We start from the raw sequence: 25,497 nt of genomic DNA, 5'->3' as shown, positions 1-25,497 counted from the left end.
CTCTCTTCTTGAAGTGAATTAAATTCCTTATCACTGACCATCAAATTGAACTCCATTGATGATTCTTATTTAAAATAGTTAAAAGTGAATGTAAAGATCAGTTGTGGTTTTCCTTTTCTTACCCTCGATTTTACACTTATATTTGCCTGTGTCATTCACACACTTTTAGAATCCAAAACAATAACTAGAAATGTAATCATTTGCTTTTCAAAAGCTTTTCGCATCTTTCCAAAGTTAATATAGAGTCTTACAAAACTTTTAGCTAATTCACAGAAAAATCAAACATATATAGTTGAAGCAATTTTTTTTTTGTAGACTTCTTCAAACCACAGAAATTTCAGTTATGGCATGGTAGGTCTTTTGAAATGTTTCATTTTTTGTATTTGAAGATGCAGAGCAAAAGTATTTCCACTCCAACTCCCCTTTAATAAAAATAGAACGTAACAAAAAAATCAAAATCTATAGGAAAATAACCCCTTCGTCTATGTTAAAACTATGAGATTTCCAGCCCAAATAAGTTATAAGAACCAGTATAGAGGCCAGGCTTGGTGGCTTACGTCTGTAATCCCGGCACTTTTGGAGGCTGAGGCCGGAGGATCATGAGTTCAGGAGATCCAGACCATCCTGGCTAACATGGTGAAACCCTGTCTCTACTAAAAATACAAAACAAATTAGCCAGGCATGGTGGTGGGTGCCTGTAGTCCCAGCTACTCGGGAGGCTGAGGCAGGAGAATGGCCCATACCTGGGAGGCGGAGTTTGCAGTGAGTGGAGATTTCACCACTGCACTCCAGCCTGGGAGATAGAGTGACACTCCACCTCACAAAAAAAAAAAAAAAAAAAAAAAAAAAAAAAAAGGACCAGTTTAGAAATACTAATACAGTAAAAGGTGGACTTATATATAAAGAAAATAACCAACAGATTTTGTCTATGGCACAAACTTCTTAGAAATTTTGAGGTCTTTAGCCTTAAAGACCTAATCAAATATTTATTACTTTGAACAGTGAGCTACTGGGATATGCTGGGCTTTGAGCCTATGTACAAATCTAATTTTAGAAGTCAGGAACTGTTGTAAGCAATAGCAAAGAATATGTTTGATGATCAGCTTGGCAATTGTTGAACAAACTTCATTCAGCAGTGTGAGGACGTAATTAAAGCAGTTGACCTTCAATCTATTCACTCTCTTTATTGGCAAATGGCCGAGGAATAAGACTAGAAGGAAGATGAACTGGTTTAGTCTCTTTGTCAGCTGAACTTCTGGTGAAAGAGACTACTGATATTTTCTAGGATGAAGAGATCTTATCTCTGAAATACCCTTTGCAGGTTGCTCCTGACTGAAACAAATTCACAGATTCTTTCTTCTTGCTCAATTTTGCTGTTGATTCTTCATTTTACATTCTTTATTTCATTTATTTTATTCTTTAACTCTAGAATTTTAGTTTGGGTTCTATTTTTTCAATCTGTCTGTGGAACTTCTCAGTTGGTTTGTGTTTGGTTTTTTTTCAAGTTTTGGTTGAATTGCCTATTTATTCTCTTGTAACTAATTACTCTCCTTTAAAACAATTATTTGACATGAAAAACCATGCAAAAATACAAAAATCTATAAACTTCTTGACAAAGAATTCAAAGTAATTATTTTAAAGAATTTCTGAATTTGCAGCAAAAGTTTGCCATAGAGCAACATGAAAGCACAGAAAAGTATGAAACTCATTGATTAAGGTAAATATATAAAAATTACAGAACACTCTAATAGTGTAGTAGTGGTGTGTAAATCAGTTTTATTGCTAGTATGAAGGTTAAAATCCAAAATAATAATAATTATAGCTACAATAATTTGTTAATAGATATAGAATATTAAAAATATATAATGTGACACCAAATATATAAAATATAGTGGGCTGAGTAAAAGTATAGAGTTTTGAATATGATCAAACTTATCAGTTTAAAATAGTTTGCTCCAACTACAAGATAGTATGTATAAGCTTCATGCTATTCGGAAAGCAAAAACCCTATAGTAGATACCCAAAAGACAAAGAGAAATCAAAGCATGTCACTACAGAAAATCATAAAATCTCAAAGAACGACAGCAAGGGAGAAATAAAGGAACAAAAATATGTTAAAAGGCTGAAAAGCTATGAACAAAATGTCAATTGTATGTTCTTATCTATCAATAATTACCTTGAAGATAAATTCATTCTATTCTACATTCAAAAGACAGAGTGGCTAAATGGATTACAAAAGGAGACCCAACAATATACTGCCTACAAGAGACTCACTTCAGCTTCAAGGACACATATGGTGTGAATTTAGGGGATGAGAAAATTTGATATTCCATGCAAATTAAAACAAAAAACAACATGGATAACTATCCTTATATCAGGCAAAATATACCTTAAGATAAAACTCTAACAGGTGATAAAGATGGTCACTATATAATGATAAAGGGATGAGTTGATTAAAGGGATGAAACAATTATAAATAAATATGCACTTAACATTACAGCACTTGAAAATGTAAAGCAAATATTAATATCTGGAGGGAGAGATACAGAGCAATCAATAATATTACAGATATAGGTAACCTTATTGACACTGTTGAAATTATCAATACTCCAATTACAACAATGGATAGATCATTTAGATAGACAATCTGTAAGGAAAAAAAAATTAGACTTGATCTGCACTTTAGACCAAACGGACCTAACAGATGTATGTTCACATTTCATCCACAGCTGGAGAACAGGTGTTCTTCTCAAGCTAACAAGAAACATCCTCTAAAATAAAGCATACTTGAAATCACAAAATGTCTTAATACATTTAAGAAGATTGAAATTGTATCAAGTATCTCTTTTGACCACAATGGTATACAACTAGAAATCATTTAACAGGAGGAAAACTGAAAAATTCAAAAATAAGTGAACATAACACAATTCTTAAAAACTGGTGGTTTAAAAAGGAAATGAAAAGGAAAATAAAGAAATCTTGATATAAAAATGAAAACACAATACACCAAAGCTTGTGGGATGCAGTAAGACAGTGCTAAGATGAAAATTTGAAATGACAAACACCTACATTAAAAAAAACAACAAATATTTCAAATAAACAATCTATCATTAAACCTCAAGGAACTAGAAAAAAAGAAGAGCAAACTAAGCCCAAAGTTAATAGAAGAAAGAAAATAAGAAAGATCAAAGCAAAATAAATAGAGAGTAGAAAAGTAATAGAAATTGAAAGACATTCTGTGTTCATCAATGTGAGAAATGAATATTGTCAAAATGCTATTACACAAAGCAATCTACAGATTCAATGTAATCCCTATCAAAAGTCCAATGGCATTTTTCCAGAAACAGAAATAAATCCTAAAATTTGTATGAAATTACAAAAGACTATAATTACCCAAAATGATCTTGAGCAAGATGAACAAAGTAGGAGGTACCACACTTCTCACTTTCAAGTTATATTACTAAACTACAGTAATATATATATATATATGCTTATATATATATGATACTGGTATGAAAACAGTCACATAGAAGAATGGAACAGAATAGAAAGCCTACACCAATATCGTCAAAGAATCTTCAATAACATGCCCAAAACACCTAATGGAGACAGGATAGTCTCTTCAATAAATAGCGTTGGAAATATTGGAGGCCCACATGCAAAAGAATGAAATTGGAGTGTTATGCTATGCACAGGAATAAATTGAAAATTGAAAAGGAATTTAAACATAGCATCTGAAACCAAAGAATCCCTAGAAGAAAACAGGGGAAATCCTTCATAACATTGACCTTGGCATGATATTTTGGCTATGAATCCCAAAGTATAGACAAGATAAACAAAAATAAACACATACGACTACATCAAACTAAAAGATTGTGGCACAGTAAATAAATAAATAAATAAATAAAATAAATAAAAAGTCACCCATGGAATGGTAGAATATACTTGAAAACAATATATCTGATAATGCATTAATATCTAAAACATATAAGAAACTCATAATCAGAAAAAAAATAACCTGATTAAAACATGAGCAAGAGACCTGAATAGACATTTTTTCAAAGGAAGATTTACATACGGCCAACACATGAATGAAGAGGTGCACAAAATCACTAAACATGAGGGAAATAGAAACTGAAATCAAAATGAGATGTCACATTACATCTTTCAAAATAGCTAATATCAAAAAGGCAAAAGATAAATAGTGTTGACAAGAATGTGTTGAAAAGAGAACCCTTATAGAGTTTTGGTGGGAATGTAAATTGGTACAACCATTATGGAATACAGCATGGAGACTCCTCAAATAATTAAAGATGTACCATATGTTACAGAAATTATACTTTTAGGCATAAAATTATATACCTGTGGGTGTGTTGGCTCACACCTGTAATCCCAGCACTTTGAGAGGTGAGGGAGGCAGATTACCTGAGGTCAGGAGTTCACGACCAGAGTCGCCAACATGGCAAAACCACATCTCTACTAAAAAACACAGAAATTAGCCCAGTGTGGTGGTTGGCACCTGTAATCCCAGCTACTTGGGAGGCTGTGGCAGGGAGAATTGCTTGAACTTGGGAGACAGAGGTTGCCATGAGTCAAGATTGCATCACTGCACTCCAGCATGGGCATCAGAGTGAGACTCCATTTCAAAAAAAGGGTATATACCTTTTATATACTTTTCCTTTTATATACGATAGAAATAAAATCACTATCTTGAAGAGATATCTGCATTCCTGTGTTCATTGCAGCTTTATTCACAAAAACCAAAATATGGAAACAATCTAAGTGTTGATAGATGAGTAGGTATGTAAATTATGATATCTATCATCTATCTCTCTATTTATCTATCTATGTATCTACAATGGAATAATATTCAGTATTAAAAAGAATGAAATTCTGCCATTTCCAACAAAATGAACGAGCCTAGAGGATATTATGCTAAGTGAAATAAGCCAGGCAGAGAATGAAAAATACTACAGGTACAACCATGAAAACTTGCCATTATAAGATGAATAAGTTATGGAGGTCTAATGCACAACAGGGTAAAAATAGTTAGTAATAATGTATGCTTTAAGTTCACTGAGTGTAGATCTTAACTATTACCCTTTCCCAACACATGATAACTATGTGAAGACATGAATATGTTAATTAGCTTGATTGTGAAAATCATTTTAAAATATACTTGATGGGTGCAGGGTGAGAGGAGAGTGAGGGTCAAAACACTACCCGCTGGGGACTACGCTCACTAGCTGGGTGATGAAATCATTTGTACACCAAACTCCAGCAACATGCAATTACCCATGTAACAAACCTGCCCATGTACCTCCTGAACCTAAAATAGAAGTTGAGAAAAGAAAAAAAAAAAGATATCAATTTCCTATAAGGAGCTCCAGGTTTGTTCCAAACAGTAGCGAGACAAACAGATCAAGGATGAAATATATAAAAGAGTAGGCAAAACTTAAACAACATGTGTAAGGCAATCAATTCTATATAACTCAGCAACTCCTAGGGTTCTTATCAAATAAAATCACTGATGTGTCATAACTTCTAAACTAAAAACAACACAAATGCCCATTCACAGTAGAATGAATAAATAAATTACTTTTGCTTCCCGCAATGAATACCACACAGCAATTAAACAATGAACTGCTGCTACACAAAACATAGATGATTCTCACAAATTTCAACTGAGTGAAACAAGTCAGACTCAAAAGATTACATACAGCAAGTTTCCATTTATATGGAATTGAGGAGTAGGGAAATCCATCTTGATAGATTTCATGATAATGATGACCATTGGTGAGTAACTGGTTGAGAAAGTGCAAGAGCCAGGGGTGTGGGAGCTGGAAGTCGTCCATATCTTGCTTGATTTGGGTGGTGGTGATAGGGATATATACACTTATAAAAATTATAATGCTATATACTTAAGATTTATGTATTTTACTCTTTGTAAGATATATATTAGTTGAAAAAATGCTTCAGTGTAAAGGAAACCAGTAAAAATATGCTACCTACAATTGTAGCTTTTGTTTATCAAAAAAGCATTTGAGTAGTCTATTGACTGGTAATTAGCAAGTTTATGTTAAGCAGCCTTGTCCTGAATACTTTTTAGTATGTACCATTAAGCATTTGCCTTTCTCAACTAGGACTAATTAAAAAAAACTCAAAACCTCACATTGTACACGTTGAATATATATAATTTTAATTTGTGAATTATACCACCATAAAACTAAAAATCTAATTAAGTTGAGTTTGAATACATTTTAGGGAAAATACGATAAAGAAAATTAGGAGCTTAAGAATATGCATAGATAAAAAATAAACTGTTGATAGAAATATTATTTATATATTATATATATTTATATATAATATATAAATAATAATATATATATAAATAATACTATATGTATTTCAGAAAATCATAGAAAAAGCTGTGCTAAAATTTTCCAGAGAGAGTGTAAATAGTTCTCCTGTAGTGGATTAAAATGAGATTAGCATTGGAATACTAGTGTAATACAACAGATAGAGTCGGAAGTCAGATCTCAAAAATACAATATATTTGCTAAGTAATGCGAGACAAGCTATTTAAAGTTTTTGGACCTAAATATCCAGTCTGTAAGTTTGTTGAAAAAAATAAATACGCCAATAGAGAACTTAACTTACAGGGAGTGCTAAATTATTACCTGTTACTGGAAAACATAATATCAGTGACATTAAAAGCTTGAGTGTTGTAGAACAATATTTTGAAATATCATTTTTTGAAGTTATATACATATTTATATTACTTTAATAATTTGCACAACATAGGAAGGAAAGCTTGCTTTGCACAGGCAACATTTTTGCCAAATAATCTTTAAATCATCATGAATTCTCAATTAGATTAACAATAATAAAATTTTATTGTAGAAGAATATTTTTTCATTAATATAGTTGTACATACACATAGGGTAAATGTAATATTTTGTTACTTGCCTAAGCTTTATAATGATCAAATCAAAGTAACCAGGGTGTCCATAATCTCAAGTATTTCCATATGTTAAGAACATTTCAAGTCCTTTAGCTATTTTGGAATATACAATATATTGCTGTTTATATGTAGTCACCTTACTCTGCTATGAAATATTAGAACATATGTCTTCCAAGTAATTGTATGTTTGGACCTATTAACAAACTTTTCTTTATTCCTCCCACCCAGAGAAACTTTCCAGCCTCTGGTATCTATCTATAATTCTATTCTCTACCTCCATGAGTTCAATATTTTTAGTTTTCATGTAAGAATAAGGATATGTGATACTTGTTTTCCTGTGTCTGGCTTATTTCACCTAACACAATGACTTCCAGTTCCATCCATCTTGCTGTAAATGATAAAATTTCATTCTTTTTTATGGACAAAAAGTATTCTACTGTGTATATATATATACCATGTTGTTTTTATTCATTCATCCATTGATGGCCAGAGGTTGATTTCATATCTTTGCTATTGTGAATATTGCAATAAATATGAGAGTGTGGTTATCTCTTTGATATACTCATTTATTTACCTTTGGATAAATAGCTAGTAATAAATAGCTTGCACCTCTGGTCTCAGCTACTTGGGAGACTAAAGCAAGGGGATCACTTGAGCCCCCGAGGTTGAGGTTGCAGTGAGCCATGATCACTCCACTGCATTCTAGCTTGGTTGACAGAGTGAGAACCTCTCCCTCCTAAAAAAATCCTTAAGAAATGTGTTGATGCCTGGTTCCCTTGGTCAGAATTTTCATTTGATGTGTTGAGAGTGTAGCACAGATGTTGGAATAAACCTCTCAAACTGATTTTAATGTGCAACCAAGTTTGAGAACCACCAAGGAAGAGTTTTTATGCATTAAGATTCCTATACTCTATCCTAGAACTAACTCAACTGAATCTCTGGGAATGGAGTATCAGAATCAGATTTGAAAAGGTTTCCTTAGTAATTCTAAGGACTGAGCAGTTTGGATACTGGTTTGTTAGAGTAAAATGGTTAGGTACCTAGTATCAACATAGGCACCCAACCTTATATTAATAACTAGGAAAATAAAGGGTTGGCGCCTCTGTGTTTCTTTGTTGAAAAATCTGATACTATTCTTAGTTCAATGAAAACAATTGAAAATTTGGTTATTATCACCTTAAAAGTACAAAACCTATAGATATTGAAAATGTAATTATTTTTCTATAGGCATTGTTGAAATGATTTTGTAAATGTTATAAATCAGTTTCGTTATAAGCAGTTCATTTACATAAATTTTGTTAAACTGACATGATTCACTAATTTTCTAAATATAAATGGTTCAGCTCTCAGTTATTTTTAAACTAATGACCTGTGTTATACTTACTATTTTTAATGGGCTTTTATGATGTTTTTAGGTTTCTTTGGATTCCCATGTCCTTCAAGTGCTTTGCAACTTTGAGAAGAAGAAATTGACCACCTGGACTATGGAACTGTGCATAACAGCTTTGAAAGTGTATTTAAAAATTAAATCCATACACCTTTAAATCAGTAAATTGGAAATATATTACATGTATTGTAATGACTTTCCTCAGATATAATAAATTGTTTTCTTTCCAATGGAATAGTGTTTGCATTTTTTGTTTACCTGGTTTCAGATGTGCAGCAGAACATAACTAGATGATTACATAAATTTCTTTTTAAGGCAATTTTATAATATATTTTATTTATGATTATAAAAACTGCCTTTAAAAATTCTTACATGGATATCAATGCAGTTTCACATTTTTTTATTGTAATCTTCTTTTTTATAATTATTTTATATTTGCCTGGCATTGAGTTTTATTGGGCTTTTGGTTTTTTGGAAGTAGGGTATTTATCCCAATTTAGAAAATTTGTATCCTTGCCATAATACAGTCCTCCATTTTTGTAGCCCCAAATCTTTCATCTGTCAGAACATCACTCAAAGGTGAAAATATTTCCCACATAAAATTATTCTGTTCCTTTAATGAAATGAGTTTCAGCTGTATATAAGTAGGAAAACTTTCTTTTATTCTATTTGATTCATTCTTATAGATACTTTCTTGAGGCTGTGATTACACCTTTACCTTAGAGGCACTGCCCAAAAAGACTCAGCTCTTCTGTAAAAATGCTGTTATGAATCATAGCTTCTTAACTTTTACAACATAGTGAGGTAGGGAAAGTAAGAACACTAGAGATAGGAATTAGAAGCATGGAGAACTGAACCCTGGAGCATCCCAATGGTGAGATACCAAATAGTTCAAGAACTAGTAAAGAAGACTACAGAGGAATAGCTAGAAGCTAAATGAAGAAAGTATCTCAAACAGGAAGGAGTGATCTGTTAATGTGTTAGGAAAGATGAGTTCTTAGGATTAAGCATTGGGTAGAGCAAGATTTGGGACCTTGACTTTGACAAACTTGGTGGATGTCAGGAGTAAGAGGAGGTATTCAAGAGAATGTTGGAGACGAATTTAATATAGTGAGTATTGAAGACAACATTTAAGGAGTCTTGCTTTCAAGGGGATGTGAGAAATGGGTTGTTAATGGAGGGTAATGTAGTATCAAAAAGCTGTTTATTTTGAGATCGATGATATAGTAGGTTTGTATGCTAATGGGACTGATTCAGTAGATAGAAAAAGCATAATGCAGGAAACAGAGGGATATTGCTGAAGCCATAGACCTGGGACACAAATAGAAGGGTTAGTTTTAAAGATAGGCCCACAAACAGCTCATTAGTAACAGTAGGATGAAGGGCAGATTATGGAGTTCCAGATGTTTGTAGTCCAGTAGATAGGAGGAGCATGTCAAATTTTTGTGATATTTTCTCAGTGAAACAGGAAGCAAGCTCATAAAGAGGGAGGAAGTCATGAAGGAGTAAGGAAGGAAAAGGAGATGTAAAATGAATAGATAGGAGTGTAGGAAAGTAAGCATACTCTTAGGAAATCTGTGGTTTATTTAAGTGGTATCAGTCAATGTGGTTCTGTGTTTTTCTCCAGTTGAGTTCAGCATAGGTGCTATCACTGAAAAAGTACAGAATTCAGTTTAACTAAAGGTGAGATTTCTCTAGGTGAATAAAACAGTCAGTGATGAGATGTTGATACATTTAAGAGAATGATTATAAAAGAGGGATGTGGAAAGTAATCTGGGTTAAGGAGTGAAGTGAGAAAATAAAGAAGGTTGAGACAGTGGAAAATGGAATGATCAATTGTAGATTGCAGTGTGGTTGAAGATGCAATGGACTTCTTGAGGTAGGAACTAGAAATTTGGGGGATATAAATAAAAGAGGGGTGACTGAAATTGAAAATATTAGAACATAATAGTATATAATATTACTAAGTATGGTATACTAAGATAGTAGAATAGTACTAAGTATATAGTACTTAGTGAGTATAAGTTTTAGGATGTGAAGAGGGGAGTAGCATACAGGCAAGGTGATGGAAGCAGATGAGTTCAAGAAAATGAGAACCTAGGAGATTGAAACCATTATCTAAATGAATTCTGAAATCTCAAGAAGAACTGTGCTGAGTGCTTGTAGTCATTATTTTGTCTTTACTACTCTGTGAGAAGACAGCACTTCCTTTTGTGAGTAATGGAAAGTTCTTTAATATGTCAACTGTAAGATACTTTATTACATTTAATTATCTTTAGTAATGCATAGTAATAACTAATGACCTCAGTAGGATTATTCAGTAGATATGTGAGCTAACCCCCTGTGTCAGACACCTAAGAGGAACAACTGATGATTTTCAAGAGGAATAGAGGGTTCTCATCCCAGGGTTTTAAGCTGCAAAATATCCCACCCTATATTTTCTGAAAACAAACGTTATATAGAGTGTCCACATAAAAGCTAACAGGAAATATTACACACACACACACACACACACACACACACACACACACACAGCATTGAAAATGCATCAGGAAAGATATACCCTGTACCCAACATGCACAAGGTCTAAGCAATGAAGAAAATCTAGGAAATCAAATAAGACTAGAACATCTATGACTAATATATAAATACTTGAGGCAGTTATATCCATTTAAAAGGTGTCAATTAGACATGAAAGAAAAAGGCCAGGTGCAGTGGCTCATGCTTGTAATCCCAGCACTTTGGGAGGCCAACGCAGGCGGATCAACGTGAGGTCAGGGGTTTGAGACCAGCTTGGCCAACAAGGTGAGACCCCGTCTCTACTAAAAATACAAAAAAAATTGCTGGTTATGGTTGCACGTGCCTGTGGTCCCATCTACTTAGGAGGCTGAGGTAGGAGAATCATCTGAACCCGGAGGTAGAGATTGCAGTGAGCTGAGATTGCGCCATTGCACTCCAGCTTGGGTGATGGAGTAAGATTAAAATATATATATATTTTTTTACATAAGAAATTTTATTTTAATTTGTTTGTAAATTAGAAAATAGCAATTAATATGGTATTTATATACCAGAATCTTTGAATATCTAAAATTTAAGAAGATGTGAGCAATTTCATGAAACTTTTCAAAGCTTAGAAAAAGGTAGCTATGTAAAATAACAATGTATGTTGTTTATGGGAACATTAGATGAAGTAAGTCATGAAAACATGCATAGAAATGATCATATAAACTTGCAAGAAATTGAATGTCTTGCTATCAAAGGAAAGGATGGAGGTGTAAGAGACTGAGGTTGAATGTGAGAAGCTCTGTATATATTGTATTTTTCTTAAAAATATATATTTAAACTCGCATTTCTTGTTTTTCAAATGTTCACTCTAATGAAAATTCTTTTATTTTTCCTGTTACAGTTTTTATTTCTGATCTCATATATGCAGTGTACTGTTGTTCAGAAATATCATTGATCCTCCCTGCAAGTGAAATACTCTCATCCTGTTGAATTTGAGAATGTACACATGATTTGCTTTGGCTTTGAAATGTGAGCAGAAAGAATGTTTTACTTTGGGGAGTTCCCGATTGCTAAACCATGTGTCAAAATGAAGTTTTTGTGACATTACAAATGGACTAATAAGAGTGCCTTTGTTGATCCTAGTTGAACATGAGAAACTTGGTTATTGTAAGCCACTGAAAAATTTTAGTTTCTTTTATTACTGCAGAATAACCTATTCTGTCCTGATTGATACAGCCACAACATTTCCTTAAGCTCTTTGATTTTCATATTGCCATTAGGATGTAGAATGCCAAGAGAAGGATAAATCATAGGATCAGAGAATGTTAACAGTGAAAGAGACTATTGGAATACATTTTTTCCATGGTTTCCAGACTTTGGGTTCTAAGAAATCAGTAATATTTCGAAAAAGTAGTAAAAGATATTTCAATATAAAAAATAATGACATTTAACTTTGAAAAAAAAAAAAACCTATCATTGCTAGGCATAATGGGTCTAGCTTGTAATCCCAACAACTTGGGAGGCTGAGGAGGGAGGATCACTTAAAGTCCAGGAGTTTGAGGCTGCAGTGAACCATGATTGCATCTCTGCACTCCAGCCTGGGTGACATAGGGACACTTCAACAACAACCACCACCAAAGCTATCATTAATACATTGTTCCTCTGTCTCTCTTCCCATCCTCCTTACCACTTAGTCTTAAATCTAATCTTATTAAACAAGATCTAAGGAAAAGATAAGAAAAATGATGGTTGCATCTATACTGAACATGTGTTGACTTTTTTCTTGTCACTATTTTCTACACAACACAGTATCACAACTTTTGACATAGCATTTATGTTGCATTAGTTATTATAAGTAATCTGAGATGATGTAAAGGTTATATGCAAATACTATATTTTATATAAAGGACTTGAGTAATTATTACTTTAAGTATCCATGGTGGTTCCTGGAACCAATTCCTCATGGATATGGAGGGAGGAGGAATCACTGTAGTTAAACAAATGATCACTTTAAAACTTAAAACCTTTTGCATGTTGAATACAGTCATGCACCACATAAATGATGGTGGTCCCATTAAGTTTATTATGCCATATTTTTATCGGAAGTTTCCTATGTTTAAGTGTATTTAGATACACAAGTACACTGTGTTACAGTTGCCTACAGTATTCAGTACAATAACATGCTTTACAGGTTTGTAGTCTAGGAGAAATAGGCTAAGCCATCTAGGTTAATGAAGTCCATTCTATGACATTTGCACAGTGGCTTAATTACCTAAGGGCTTTGTCTTCAGAACCTACTCTTGTCATTAAGCAATGCATGACTGTAGTTGGACAAAAAGTAATAATGCAGGCCTACCTTTGGCACTGTCCTAATTCTTACCAGCATCCATGATTGCTTAAATTTGCACTGGAAAGACTTCAAAAAACAGTGATATATTAGGACAATATATTTCCAGTACATGACAAACGATAACAACATAAGAACTCGAAACACTCAATAAAAAAAAAAAAAAAAATTAAAGCAAAACTAGATGGGAAAAGGAAGAAGCAAATTTCAAGAGAAAACTCAAAAGGCCAAAAAATGTGAAATGATGTTCAGCCTTGCTAGTAATTGGGAAAAACACAAATCATTTTTTTTTTTGAGATGGAGTCTCCCTCTGTCACCCACGCTGGAGTGCATTGGCGTGATCTGGGCTCACTGCAAGCTCCACCTACCACGTTCAGGCCGCCATTCTCCTGCCTCAGGCTCCAGAGTAGCTGGGACTACAGGGGCCCGCCACCATGCCTGGCTAATTTTTTGTGTTTTTAGTAGAGACAGGGTTTCACCATGTTAGCCAGGATGGTCTCCGTCTCCTGACCTCGTGATCTGCCCGCCTCAGCTTCCGAAAGTGCTGGGATTACAGGAGTGAGACACGTGCCCGACCCAAATCATTTTTAATCTATTAGTCAAAAGTTAGAGCTATGATAATATTAATTTTTGGTGGGAGTGTGGCAAAAGGTACTATAATATACTGCTACTAGAGAGTAAAAATTGATAAATTTTGTAAGGGCAATTTTGCACAATATGAAAATATAAAAATATGCTTCATGTTTACCATACGTTTATCTAGCATACAGAATTACCTATGTGTAAACATGTATACAGATGTTCATTATAACACTTCTTATGAAAACAAAATATTTGGAAATAAATGTTCATATTAATAAGGCGCATACCATATGATCTTAGTCCAGTTAGAATATTCTGTTTTATTTCAATCCTTTAAAAGACTCAACTTCTGACTCTATATAGACAACTAAAAAAAGAATGTGTTCTCCCTTTGTGCATTTGGTCAGGTAAATTAAAAAATACACCACATACTAGCCGCACCAAACTGGAATAAGCCTTTGGAAAGAAGTTGTCCTTGAAGCTTGTATCTGACATTGTAGCAGGACGAGCCTCAGACAAAACCTCTCAGACACCGAGTTGTAGAAGGAAGGGCTTTATTCAGCTGGGAGCATCGGCCAGCTACTGTCTCAAAATCTGAGCTCCTGGAGTGCACAATTTCTGTCCTTTTTAAGGGCTCACAACACTAAAGATTTCACATGAAAGGGTCGTGATTGATTTGAGCAAGCAAGGGATATGTGACAAGGACTGCATTCACTGCTGGTCAGGGAGAAACAGAACAGGGCAGGGAGTTTCACAGAGTTCTTTTATACAATGTCTGGAATCTGTGAATAATATCAGCTTCTAAATCATAAGTTGATTTTTAACTACTGGGTTTAGGCCAATCAGGCCCAGGCCTGGTTTCAGGCCTGGCGCTGGGCTGCATGTCTTTGGTTGTACTTCCTTGTTGTTTTTACTGAATAGAAAACAATATAAAACAAGGAGAGGGTCTTTGTCTCCTCTCAATATCAGCACTGGATTGTAGAATGTGTTGCTGATTTTGACCTTGTATTCAAGTTAACTGTTCCCCTTGTTATCTGTACATATCTTTGATTTCAGTCTTTACTACACGTGGCTTGGTCACTTCATGGCTAAAAACATGCTTGTGGAAGACTAGTCTGGCTCGGTGGGTCTGTGCGGCCAGCAGTCTCTCATCTGTACAGGGTATTAATGTGTCAGGACTGAGTGTTCTGGGATTTGTCTAGAGGCTGGTAAGCGCTTCCGGACCACTTGTTTCTGTCCTGTCAGTCTGTCAGGGTTGGAAAGTCCAAGCCATAGGACCCAGTTTCCTTTCTTAGCTTACGTTATCTACCAGAGCACCGTGGGCTGTTACTTGCCTTGAGTTGGAAGGGGTTCGCATTTATACCTGTAAAAGTATTCATCCTTTTAATTTATGTAAAGTTTCTTTGTATGCCATTCTGGATCTTTAAAGAGATGACAACAAATTTTGGTTTTCTACTGTTATGTGAGAACATTAGGCCCCAGCAACAGGTCACTGTTTAAGGAAAAATAAAAGTGCTGCCAGAACCTAAGAAAAACATTAATATCTAAAAGGTCATTTAGATGATTTCCATGAGAGACTTTTTGATGTTCTTCACCTGTTAGGATTATTATTGATAATCCTTTTCAGACTATGAATAAACAGTTTGCCCTCAAGTATTTATTCATGCTAATATTTACTTTGTAAAATGTGCCTCTTACAGGAATATAAATAGTTTCTGGAAAGGACACTGACAACTTCAAAGCAAAATGAAGTTCTTTCTGTTGCTTTTCACCATTGGGTTCTGCTGGGCTCAGTATTCCCCAAATACACAACAAGGACGGACATCTATTGTTCATCTGTTTGAATGGCGATGGGTTGATATTGCTCTTGAATGTGAGCGATATTTAGCTCCGAAGGGATTTGGAGGGGTTCAGGTGGGTATGATTCATAGTATCAATTGCGGAATTCACTGTGCTTGTAGGAAATAGTATTCTTATCTTATCTGTGAAGCTTGGGCAACATTTTACTTCACAGGTAAGTATTCTAAGTAAAAGAGATTTCTGAGGAAAAATCTATGTAGTATTCTTGGCAACTTTATATTTTGTTTCTGAGATAATCTTTCTTCAACAAGAGCCCTCCAATGTGCTGTTAATATTTTCAAGAGATAGCTGCCTATACCAAGATTCAATAATTTTTTATATTATTGATTAGTTTCTAGAACATTCAATGATATACAGTAAGACAGAATTTGGTACTTATGAAGACTGTTTAATTTGTAGGTCTCTCCACCAAATGAAAATGTTGCAATTTACAACCCTTTCAGACCTTGGTGGGAAAGATACCAACCAGTTAGCTATAAATTATGCACAAGATCTGGAAATGAAGATGAATTTAGAAACATGGTGACTAGATGTAACAATGTTGGGGTAAGTGAATTCTAGTTTCCTTTAAAAATAACAGACAGGAAAATGGTTTCTCTCTCTTCTTTCTTGCTCCTTTTCAGCAGAAAATTTTCCGTATTTTATTTTTTAAATTTTACTTCATAATTTAAAACTCAAAATTAACTGTTTATTTATGTTCAACGTTTGTGAATATTTGTGTGTGTGCTATCTACTAAAGAGCTAAGTTAAAGTTTAAATCAGAATTTGCTTCTAAAGCAAAACATCAAATTTTAACCCTTATAACTGTTCGTATTTCCCGGAAACAATTTACTGGTTAGGAAGTATAATTCCAGTTACAATATTTGCTATCATTTTTAGGTGACTTGTGTCTCCATCCGTAATTCTTGGGTTTTTCATGGTGAATAGCTAGCTTCTCTATTTAATGAGGAGCATAAATTGAGATTAATAGCTACCTTGTTTGTCTTCAAAAGCTTCATAGAGAGTACAGGCTTTCTCCTGGTGACCCAGTGAAATTTCCAAAACAATAACCTTTCCACTCTCATCTGAGTTTTGTCTTCCCAAAGTGGGCATTTTGCCTTTCCTCCTATTTATGGTAGTTTCTGGTCTCTCAATTTATCATTCCTATAAATATTTGACCAAGTATCTAGAAGGCATGTAGGTGTTTAGTTCACATTCCTTTCACAGTTGATTTTTGATCTTGTAGGAAAATAATTATAAGATATCATGAAATATTTTGGAGTTTTATTAACATACTATAAACTTGAATCAACAATGCTTTAAATTTCTACCTCTCTGTAAGTCACACTGAAGTAGAAACTTTGCTTTCTAGGTTCGTATTTATGTGGATGCTGTAATTAATCATATGTGTGGTAATGCTGTGAGTGCAGGAACAAGCAGTACCTGTGGAAGTTACTTCAACCCTGGAAGTAGGGACTTTCCAGCAGTCCCATATTCTGGATGGGATTTCAATGATGGTAAATGTAAAACTGGAAGTGGAGATATCGAGAACTACAACGATGCTACTCAGGTAATTTTTTTAAGAGAGTGATCTGAATAAAGAGTAATATATGCCTTTTCTTGTAGACATGTAGCTAATTGAATTTCATTTTAAATAGGAATTTAGATCTCTTAGGGACATAGGTTAACAAGTTTGACTACTTTAAGAAACTCAAATCCATATTTAAGAACTTTCAAATATTGATTTAAGATTTTTAATCAATACACGTTTGCCCACTTCTAAGAACTTCCCAATTAAAAATCTCATCGACTTTATTTCCTAAATTCTCTATTTTCTATTAGAAAATATTCAAAGATACATCTGTAGTAGAATGTGAGCATCCCCAGTGCCCAATACAAGGAAGTCACTATAGAATATCTCTTGAGGAATCATGGAATAAATGAATAATCAAATGGATTCTCAGGAGAAAAATGAGGTTTTATGAATCAATCATAACATTTTTACCTCAACAGGTCAGAGATTGTCGTCTGTCTGGTCTTCTTGATCTTGCACTGGAGAAGGATTATGTGCGTTCTAAGATTGCCGAATATATGAACCATCTCATTGACATTGGTGTTGCAGGGTTCAGACTTGATGCTTCCAAGCACATGTGGCCTGGAGACATAAAGGCAATTTTGGACAAACTGCATAATCTAAACAGTAACTGGTTCCCTGAAGGAAGTAAACCTTTCATTTACCAGGAGGTACATCAATACTTATATGCCTATAAAATATCATCTTATTCATTAGAAAATTAATGGAAGATTTAATTAAAAATGCAATTTCTGTAGGATAAGGAATGAGACATTTACATAAAACAGTGTTCTTTAACCTCCTCTTCTTCACATACAGCATATCTAATTCTTTATCACAACATGTTTTATGGAGGTACACAGAATGTAGGATACTGATAATAGTTATGTCTTTACTTTCTTTGGATAATGAAACAAGTTAATATTTATCAAGGAATTTCAGTCGATACTAAATGTTTTATTAGTGTGAGCTCTTATTATTATCATTGATGTACAAGACTAAAAATTAGGTAAGTATTTTCACAGGACAACAGGTATCTTTGACATTATGCTTCTTTCAATATTGTAGCCTATACTTTATCAAATAAAAGAATATAAGAATATTACCTGTTGAGATAATAAGAATAAGAAAACCATTTTGCACATTTCGTATAACAAACAGGACCACGCGTGGTGGCTCGTGCATGTAATCTCAGCACTTTGGGAGGCTGCGGCAGGGGGATTGCTTGAGGCCAGGAGTTTGGGACCATCCTGGACAACATAGCAAGACCCTGTCTCTAAAAAACAAAACAAAACAAGACAAAAAGAAATAATAAATAGCTTAATTTATTAATAAATAACAAATAGCATAAAGCTATTTTTATATAATATTAACTTATTGGTTAAAATGCTTTAAAGTCCTTACACAAAATGTTATTTTTTCCTAAATTTCTACTAGGTAATTGATCTGGGTGGTGAGCCAATTAAAAGCAATGACTACTTTGGTAATGGCCGGGTGACAGAATTCAAGTATGGTGCAAAACTCGGCACAGTTATTCGCAAGTGGGATGGAGAGAAGATGTCTTACTTAAAGTAAATAAATACAACTTTTCCCCTGAAGTATTTCATGGATCTGTTAGTCATACTACCTCAGTGTGACTTATCTTCTGGAACATTCTTATTCAGACAACTATCAAAGACTCAATTGTGAATGATAAGTATTCTAGTGCCCTAAACTGTAATCAATCATCTTTTGTATTTAGAGTGTCTGTCACAAGGCAATATGCCTAGGAACGCTAAACATACCCTAGGAGTTTTCATCTAAGTACGAGATGAATATAATGGATTTGACTGATGTTTGCATATAATCTTTTAAAGCCAGGTTATTATTAAAATGATCCTATCATTTATAAAGTATGTACAAAGTTTCCATCCTGTAGAATTTACATATATTATATGAATTAAAAACATAAAAATATTTATATTATAACAATACAGTATTGAAGCCTTATTTTAATCTAGTTTGACATTCTGTATAATATGATGTGGATATTGATCCTTCTGGAGTGCCTCTAACTTATAATGTGCTGAAACCTCTGAAAGGACCTTTTTTAATAATAAAAATCTTATATTTGTAATATGAATATAAGTATTCCATACATGTATATACAAATATGGACCATACATGTAGATTACACATGTGTGTGTTTGATGTGTGTGTATATATATGTGTGTGTGTGTTTTTGTGTGTGTATATATATATATCTCTTACAGAAAAAGCATTTAATTAGAAAGAATTTAATCTTCAGATGCCATGCCTTACAGAGAGAGATGCACAGTTAAGTTACTCTCAAACTGTTGTGAAATGAAACATCAACATATATCTTATTTTTCAAAAATAGGAACTGGGGAGAAGGTTGGGGTTTCATACCTTCTGACAGAGCACTTGTCTTTGTGGATAACCATGACAATCAACGAGGACATGGGGCTGGAGGAGCCTCTATTCTTACCTTCTGGGATGCTAGGTAGAAAACCAAGTTCTCTATTTTTTTAACACGTCTTTTAATGATGGCAAGAATATTCTGACATTCTATGAAAATATAATTATGTAACTTCCAGGCTGTACAAAATGGCAGTTGGATTTATGCTTGCTCATCCTTACGGATTTACACGAGTAATGTCAAGCTACCGTTGGCCAAGACAGTTTCAAAATGGAAACGTAAGTTTTGGAGTTGTTCAATATATCCTTTTCTGAAGAAAAAGGAAGCAATCTTATTCTAACTTAACATGACAACTATTAATTATATATTTATTCAACAAATATTTAATTAATTGTAAACTGGATACAGGACTGTGATTTTAGTAATGTAGGTTATATTAAAGGAGTAAAATTTATATTCTCTGTTGACAAAGAGTATGCAAGCTGTTTCAGAGATATGACAAACATCCCCTTAGCCCGCAGGGAAAAAAAAACAAAAAACAGAAAAACACTCAAAACTAAGAGCTAGACACAGGGATTAAAATATATACTTCGAATAAGTACCTACCTCAGGGCTGATAGGAAGATTATACATGCCAACACTTTTAGAGAACTTAAAACATCATCTGCCCGTAGTGAGAACAATATAAATGTTTGTTAAATACTTTTAAAAAGTTATATGGAATAGAAAGAAATGAATCAGTTGAGTTGAGTTAAATAGGGAAAGTATCATATAAGAGGAAGGAAATGATGTGTACTAAAGAATGGAAATTTAGAGAGTATTCCAAGAAAGGTAAGAATGAGAAAAATATTTGGGAGTATGGTAAAGACATTAATCTGATGAGAAGTTTCAAAAAGGAACAGAGAAATTACAGTGTAAAGATATTTGGAAAGCTAGTAGAAGGTTTTCTTTTAAACTAAAGGGTTCAGAAACAGCATCAGAGACTTCAGAACTAAAGCAGAAATTCCTCCTTCCTATGAGTCACACGGATATCTAGCTAGCTTTTTTTAGATTCCTTTCAGTTTGAGAAGTCCGCACTTTGTATAGCAATTGATTCTATTGTTAAACAGCTTTAATATTTAGAAGGTGTACTTTTATATTGAGCCAACTTCTTTTAATTTCTACTAATTGGTCTTATTTCTGATGTTAGGAGTCATAGAGTATTTTTATTTTTTCTATTACTATAACATTTCCACTTTGCCAGGACTGCTGCATGCTAAAAACTCTTAGTTTTGTTCACTTTTCACCATATGACATGATTCTAAGGTCAACACTGAAAAACTTCCTAAGATTCCTCTGGATTTTTTAATGAAGATTTTTTAAAGTGCCAATCAGAAAAACATAATATTAAAAATGTGATCAATTTATAAATAATGTTCAGATGTATTGTTTTGTACATTTATCTAAAAAGAAGCATGAATGATTCTAATATTTATTCAGCACATGTCACATTCAAGGCATTTTCACATATATTACTTAATTTTTATAGCAAAAAAAACAATATTCCCATTTTACAAATGAGGAAACTGAGACACAGAGATATTATGTGTATTGATTAAATTTTCTCAGGTACTAGTAATAGAGCCTATGTTTTAATCCTGGTGTTTCTAGTACTAATGCCCTTCCCATTTCAATGACATTGCATGGCTTACCATGATGTTAAGAAGTTCTTGCAGGCCAGGTGCAGTGGCTCACACCTGTAATCCCAGCACCTAGCGAGGCGAGGCGAGAAGATCAGCTGACCTGAGGAGTTCAAGACCTATCTGGGCAAGCTAGCAAGACCTCGTCTTTACTGAAAAATTTTTAAAAATTAGCTGGGTGCGGTGGTGCACACCAACAGTCTTAGCTACTTGGGAGGCTGAGATGGGAGGATCATTTGAGCCTGGGAGATCAAGGCTGCAGTGAGCTATGATCATGCCACTGTACTCCAGCCTGGGTGACAGAGCAAAGAAGCCTTTGCAGTTCCTTGGAATGAAAAGGAGAGGATAAAAATTTGTTACCTTTGTTTGAAATATGGCAAAAGAGAACCAGAGGATAGAGAGATGATGAAGACCCAGTAAAGGGCTATAAACATTAATGAAGGCATTGGATTCTAGATAAAGTCACTGACTGCAGAGACACAAGTAACAGGATAGGTTGGGTTTGGTGTAAAGGAGAAGGAAGAGGTAAATACATGCATGGTAAAATTTGGCTTTTCCCCCCCTTACTTAAGGATGTTAATGATTGGGTTGGGCCACCAAATAATAATGGAGTAATTAAAGAAGTTACTATTAATCCAGACACTACTTGTGGCAATGACTGGGTCTGTGAACATCGATGGCGCCAAATAAGGTGAGAATATTTATTTAGAAATGTCCTCTAATAGTAAATTTCCGTAGCATTTCATTTAAAACAGTTGAAGTTTAAGAATATCAACGTTTTATATGGTATTGTGTTTTTAGGAACATGGTTAATTTCCGCAATGTAGTGGATGGCCAGCCTTTTACAAACTGGTATGATAATGGGAGCAACCAAGTGGCTTTTGGGAGAGGAAACAGAGGATTCATTGTTTTCAACAATGATGACTGGTAAGTAAATATCAATTATAAATAATATTTTGTACCAGTATGTTCTTGGTTTATTCTTTTTTTTCCTGTTCATTGACATTTATCATATCTGAAAAATCATGTAGTCAGTGGAGCAGGAAGACAATAGAGATCAAAATTGGGCAGAAGCAAAAGGACGATGGCTGTTACTCCTTCGTTCTTCTTTTTTCATAAGTGCTTTCTGTTGTAAGCAGAATCTTTTCTGTGCACCCTTGCAGTATCATATGCATATATAGAATGCACATGCAAATGCTCACCTACACATGCCACAAAATCAATATATAAAATCACAATCAATATAAGGATTGTGAAATCATTAAAAAAAAGTGTCTTATAATCCTGCTTTTTTAACCATGGAGAAATGCTGCCTAGATACTAAAATATCTTTATTTCTAACTCTTTTTCTCAATGACTGCTCTACGTAGTTTTTTGGTATACTTTCTTCACTTCTCTGTCTCCTTGTGAAAAATAACATTTTTAAAGCATATGTATGAATAATATGTATCTTGTGGTTAATGTTTTGCTTCAGGAGATTTGAGTTTTATTTTTGAAACTTCTCATTATTGGCCTTTCATCTGTGATTCTTATATGCTTTACCTGAAGTATAAATGATTCTCTAAGATATAGCTCAGAAGACCTTGGTGTAAACAGTTGAATTGTCGCTGTCCAAGACCAACTGACACTCATACTTAGCTCACTCTAGTATAAATTATATTTCACTTATGAAAAGTAAATAAATACATCAATATACAAGTCAAGTTGATCTCTTTCCTGCCAAAAAAGCCCATGTCTAGTTTTTTAATTTCTTTCTTTTGTGGATGAAAATACCAAAATACGTTTTTGTGAGAAAGCTTTATATTTCAAACTATCACTTCTTCATAGAAATGCTAGATTATTTTTAAGTGCTTCCCAAATTCGTTTTGATCTCATGGGAGAAGAAGGAGGTTAAAAAATATATCCTTTAAATTTTTAAGAGTAATTGGTATTAATTTCAGTTGAGAACAAATTTGATTTTACCAAGGTAGAACTTTTATCAAAATGTGACCGTTCCTGCCAATCTTCAGTGATATTCTTCAACTTTGATGTTTTGGTAATATTTTCACTACTAACCAGGAAATTGCTAGGTTTTCTGTAAGGTTACTTTTGGTCCTAGAAAGCTATTTCCACCTACTAGAGAGGCATATGGGTTTTCTTCTTAATAAGACTTCACTGCTTAGGTTTCTACAACATAAAGTTATGCTGTTTATTTGTGTTAGTCTGTATTCTTGATTTTCATTGTATTGAAGATCAACCTTAAATTTTATTTTACAGGTCATTTTCTTTAACTTTGCAAACTGGTCTTCCTGCTGGCACATACTGTGATGTCATTTCTGGAGATAAAATTAATGGCAATTGCACAGGCATTAAAATTTACGTTTCTGATGATGGCAAAGCTCATTTTTCTATTAGTAACTCTGCTGAAGATCCATTTATTGCAATTCATGCTGAATCTAAATTGTAAAATTTAAAATTAAATGCATGTCCTCAAAACAATAGCCAAGTGTGTTTTTTTTCTTACATGTACAGCAGTACTTATATTTCATTAATTTTTACTAAAAGCTCTAATTAGTAATTAGAGGTTCAAAACAGTTGATAGTATGAAACACAATGCCAGGTTGCACAGAAGTTATTTATTTTGGCAAAAGTATGTCTCAGAAATTTTAAAACTAGGCAACAATCTTTACTCATTAAGAGGGAAGACTTAGCTTTCCAAACAGTCTGTCTCCTGTCTACTCTTTTCTCTCCTTGGCAGTCTACCAACAAGGCAAACCAAATATTTCATTATTCTTCTCTATTACATGAAAAATCTGTACAAGGGAAGGAAAACCAAATTTTACCCTTACATTGGTTTCAAAACATTCCTTTTTCCATAGGCAACGTTTACATTTTTATGCCTTTTTATAATCTTTTATGACAAACACATTTTACTGTTTTTACACACATTTTACACACTTTGCATGTAAATTTATTTTTAGTTGTCTTATTTACATGTTTTAATGGTAAATCTTAACTTTACCATTTTAGTTAAAATGGTAACTTTAATGTAAAACCTGGTAAGTTTTTTCAATTATGTAGTAGATGCAGATAAAGTCTGACTTTTTCCATCCTAGTTAGGGGCATGGTTAATTTCATATGTCCCCAGGCCTTATCAAGTTGTAAATTAGGCAGTATACAACCTTGAAACATTTAGCAAACCTGGTATCTAACTTATATGATTTAAACCTCCTATTTACGTGTTGATGATATTTGCATTTTCCAATTTGATCTTTAAAACAATTTTTATTTCTTAGAGATGAAAGTCACATAAACTAAAAGGCATTGCAGTTTTAACTTTCCTCTAAAATGTTTGATTTAAGTGCATATTTTAAAATAAGGCAATCAGTTATAGCTCGTTACAGACATCACACACAACACATATATCATTACACAGACAAACAGAAGAAGATCCAGTAGTTCTAAGATTTCTTCCTGTCCCACTTCCTAATTGAATTATTGGCTTCCCAGTAGAGTCCTTTAAGAGCACGGATAGAAAACCATGAAGTTTCTAGGGCCTAATCAACTTGTATAGCTGTAAGACAAAAGCAGATTTTGAGCGGGATCTATCAGCCTCTAAATTCTGGGATTCCATCAGGAAAACAGAGTTTTCTCCCAAAATGGAATCCACTGTGCCTTTTCTGTTTTTCCCAAAAAGTTTCAGGCCACCAGACATTACCTTGGGTGCATTAAGAGTGGAAAGACAGAGTGAAGGACAGTAATTCAGTCAACAGAAAAATTCTTTTCAAGAAAAACACAATCCAAGAAGAGAAAAACATAGAGGCCTTTTAAATATACCTATAACTTGAATATCCACTTTTAATCAAGCTGAGCACTCTTTCAGAAATTCCTTTGAAATCTTCTGTTACCTCACTTTCGCTAAATCAAGCAGGTAATATTTCTGGCTTTTGAACTTTACTAAAAGTAACATCACAGGTGAAAACAACAACTCTCAATCAGGTTACAAGTTAACTGTGAGTATTCAAGATATTTTATAAGTGGTGGTAAGCAGCTTTTACTAGATCTAGAAACTTTAAAGGCAATTCAGAGAAAGGAAGATTTCAGAAAGGAAATTAGAGTTGTTCATGGAGGAAGAAGAGATGATTAAAGGTCATACAGCTATTAAATTGAAAGTATTCATTACCCAAGCTAGGATTGAACCTGGGCCACCATTGTAAAATGGC

The 25,497-nt window shown here is 33.7% G+C and overlaps 1 protein-coding gene across 2 annotated transcripts; it reads left to right on the top strand.

The window, feature by feature from the left end:
* LOC100983778 (amylase alpha 2A) lies at nucleotides 1-23,775 on the top strand. Of its 2 annotated transcripts, XM_003818690.7 has the most exons (12): nucleotides 1-4,654; nucleotides 8,380-8,456; nucleotides 15,486-15,699; nucleotides 16,045-16,191; nucleotides 16,997-17,194; nucleotides 17,638-17,868; nucleotides 18,635-18,768; nucleotides 19,578-19,700; nucleotides 19,795-19,894; nucleotides 21,868-21,986; nucleotides 22,097-22,222; nucleotides 23,552-23,775. In XM_003818690.7, exons 3-12 carry the CDS (start codon nucleotides 15,532-15,534, stop codon nucleotides 23,739-23,741), a joined length of 1,536 nt encoding a protein of 511 aa, XP_003818738.1. In that variant the 5' UTR covers nucleotides 1-4,654; nucleotides 8,380-8,456; nucleotides 15,486-15,531; the 3' UTR covers nucleotides 23,742-23,775. The 2 variants fall into 2 exon arrangements, with proteins under 2 accessions (XP_003818738.1, XP_063455675.1); XM_063599605.1 differs by lacking the exons at nucleotides 1-4,654; nucleotides 8,380-8,456 and having other exon boundaries at nucleotides 15,615-15,699; nucleotides 16,089-16,191; nucleotides 23,552-23,759.
* Nucleotides 23,776-25,497: the final 1,722 nt, after the last annotated feature.

The sequence above is a fragment of the Pan paniscus genome, chromosome 1 (genome assembly GCF_029289425.2).
Source record: "Pan paniscus chromosome 1, NHGRI_mPanPan1-v2.0_pri, whole genome shotgun sequence".
NCBI lineage: Eukaryota > Metazoa > Chordata > Mammalia > Primates > Hominidae > Pan > Pan paniscus.
Note: the sequence above shows the minus strand (reverse complement) of the source record. Positions and strands in the feature narration are given on the sequence as shown.

Excerpts from the sequence above, each read along its gene's own strand:
- LOC100983778 (XM_003818690.7), top strand. The coding sequence starts at position 15,532 with ATGAAGTTCTTTCTGTTGCTTTTCACCATTGGGTTCTGCTGGGCTCAG. Across the intron at positions 18,769-19,577 it reads GAGAAGATGTCTTACTTAAA|GAACTGGGGAGAAGGTTGGG; the intron begins GTAAATAAATAC and ends TTTCAAAAATAG. Across the intron at positions 22,223-23,551 it reads GTTTTCAACAATGATGACTG|GTCATTTTCTTTAACTTTGC; the intron begins GTAAGTAAATAT and ends TTTATTTTACAG.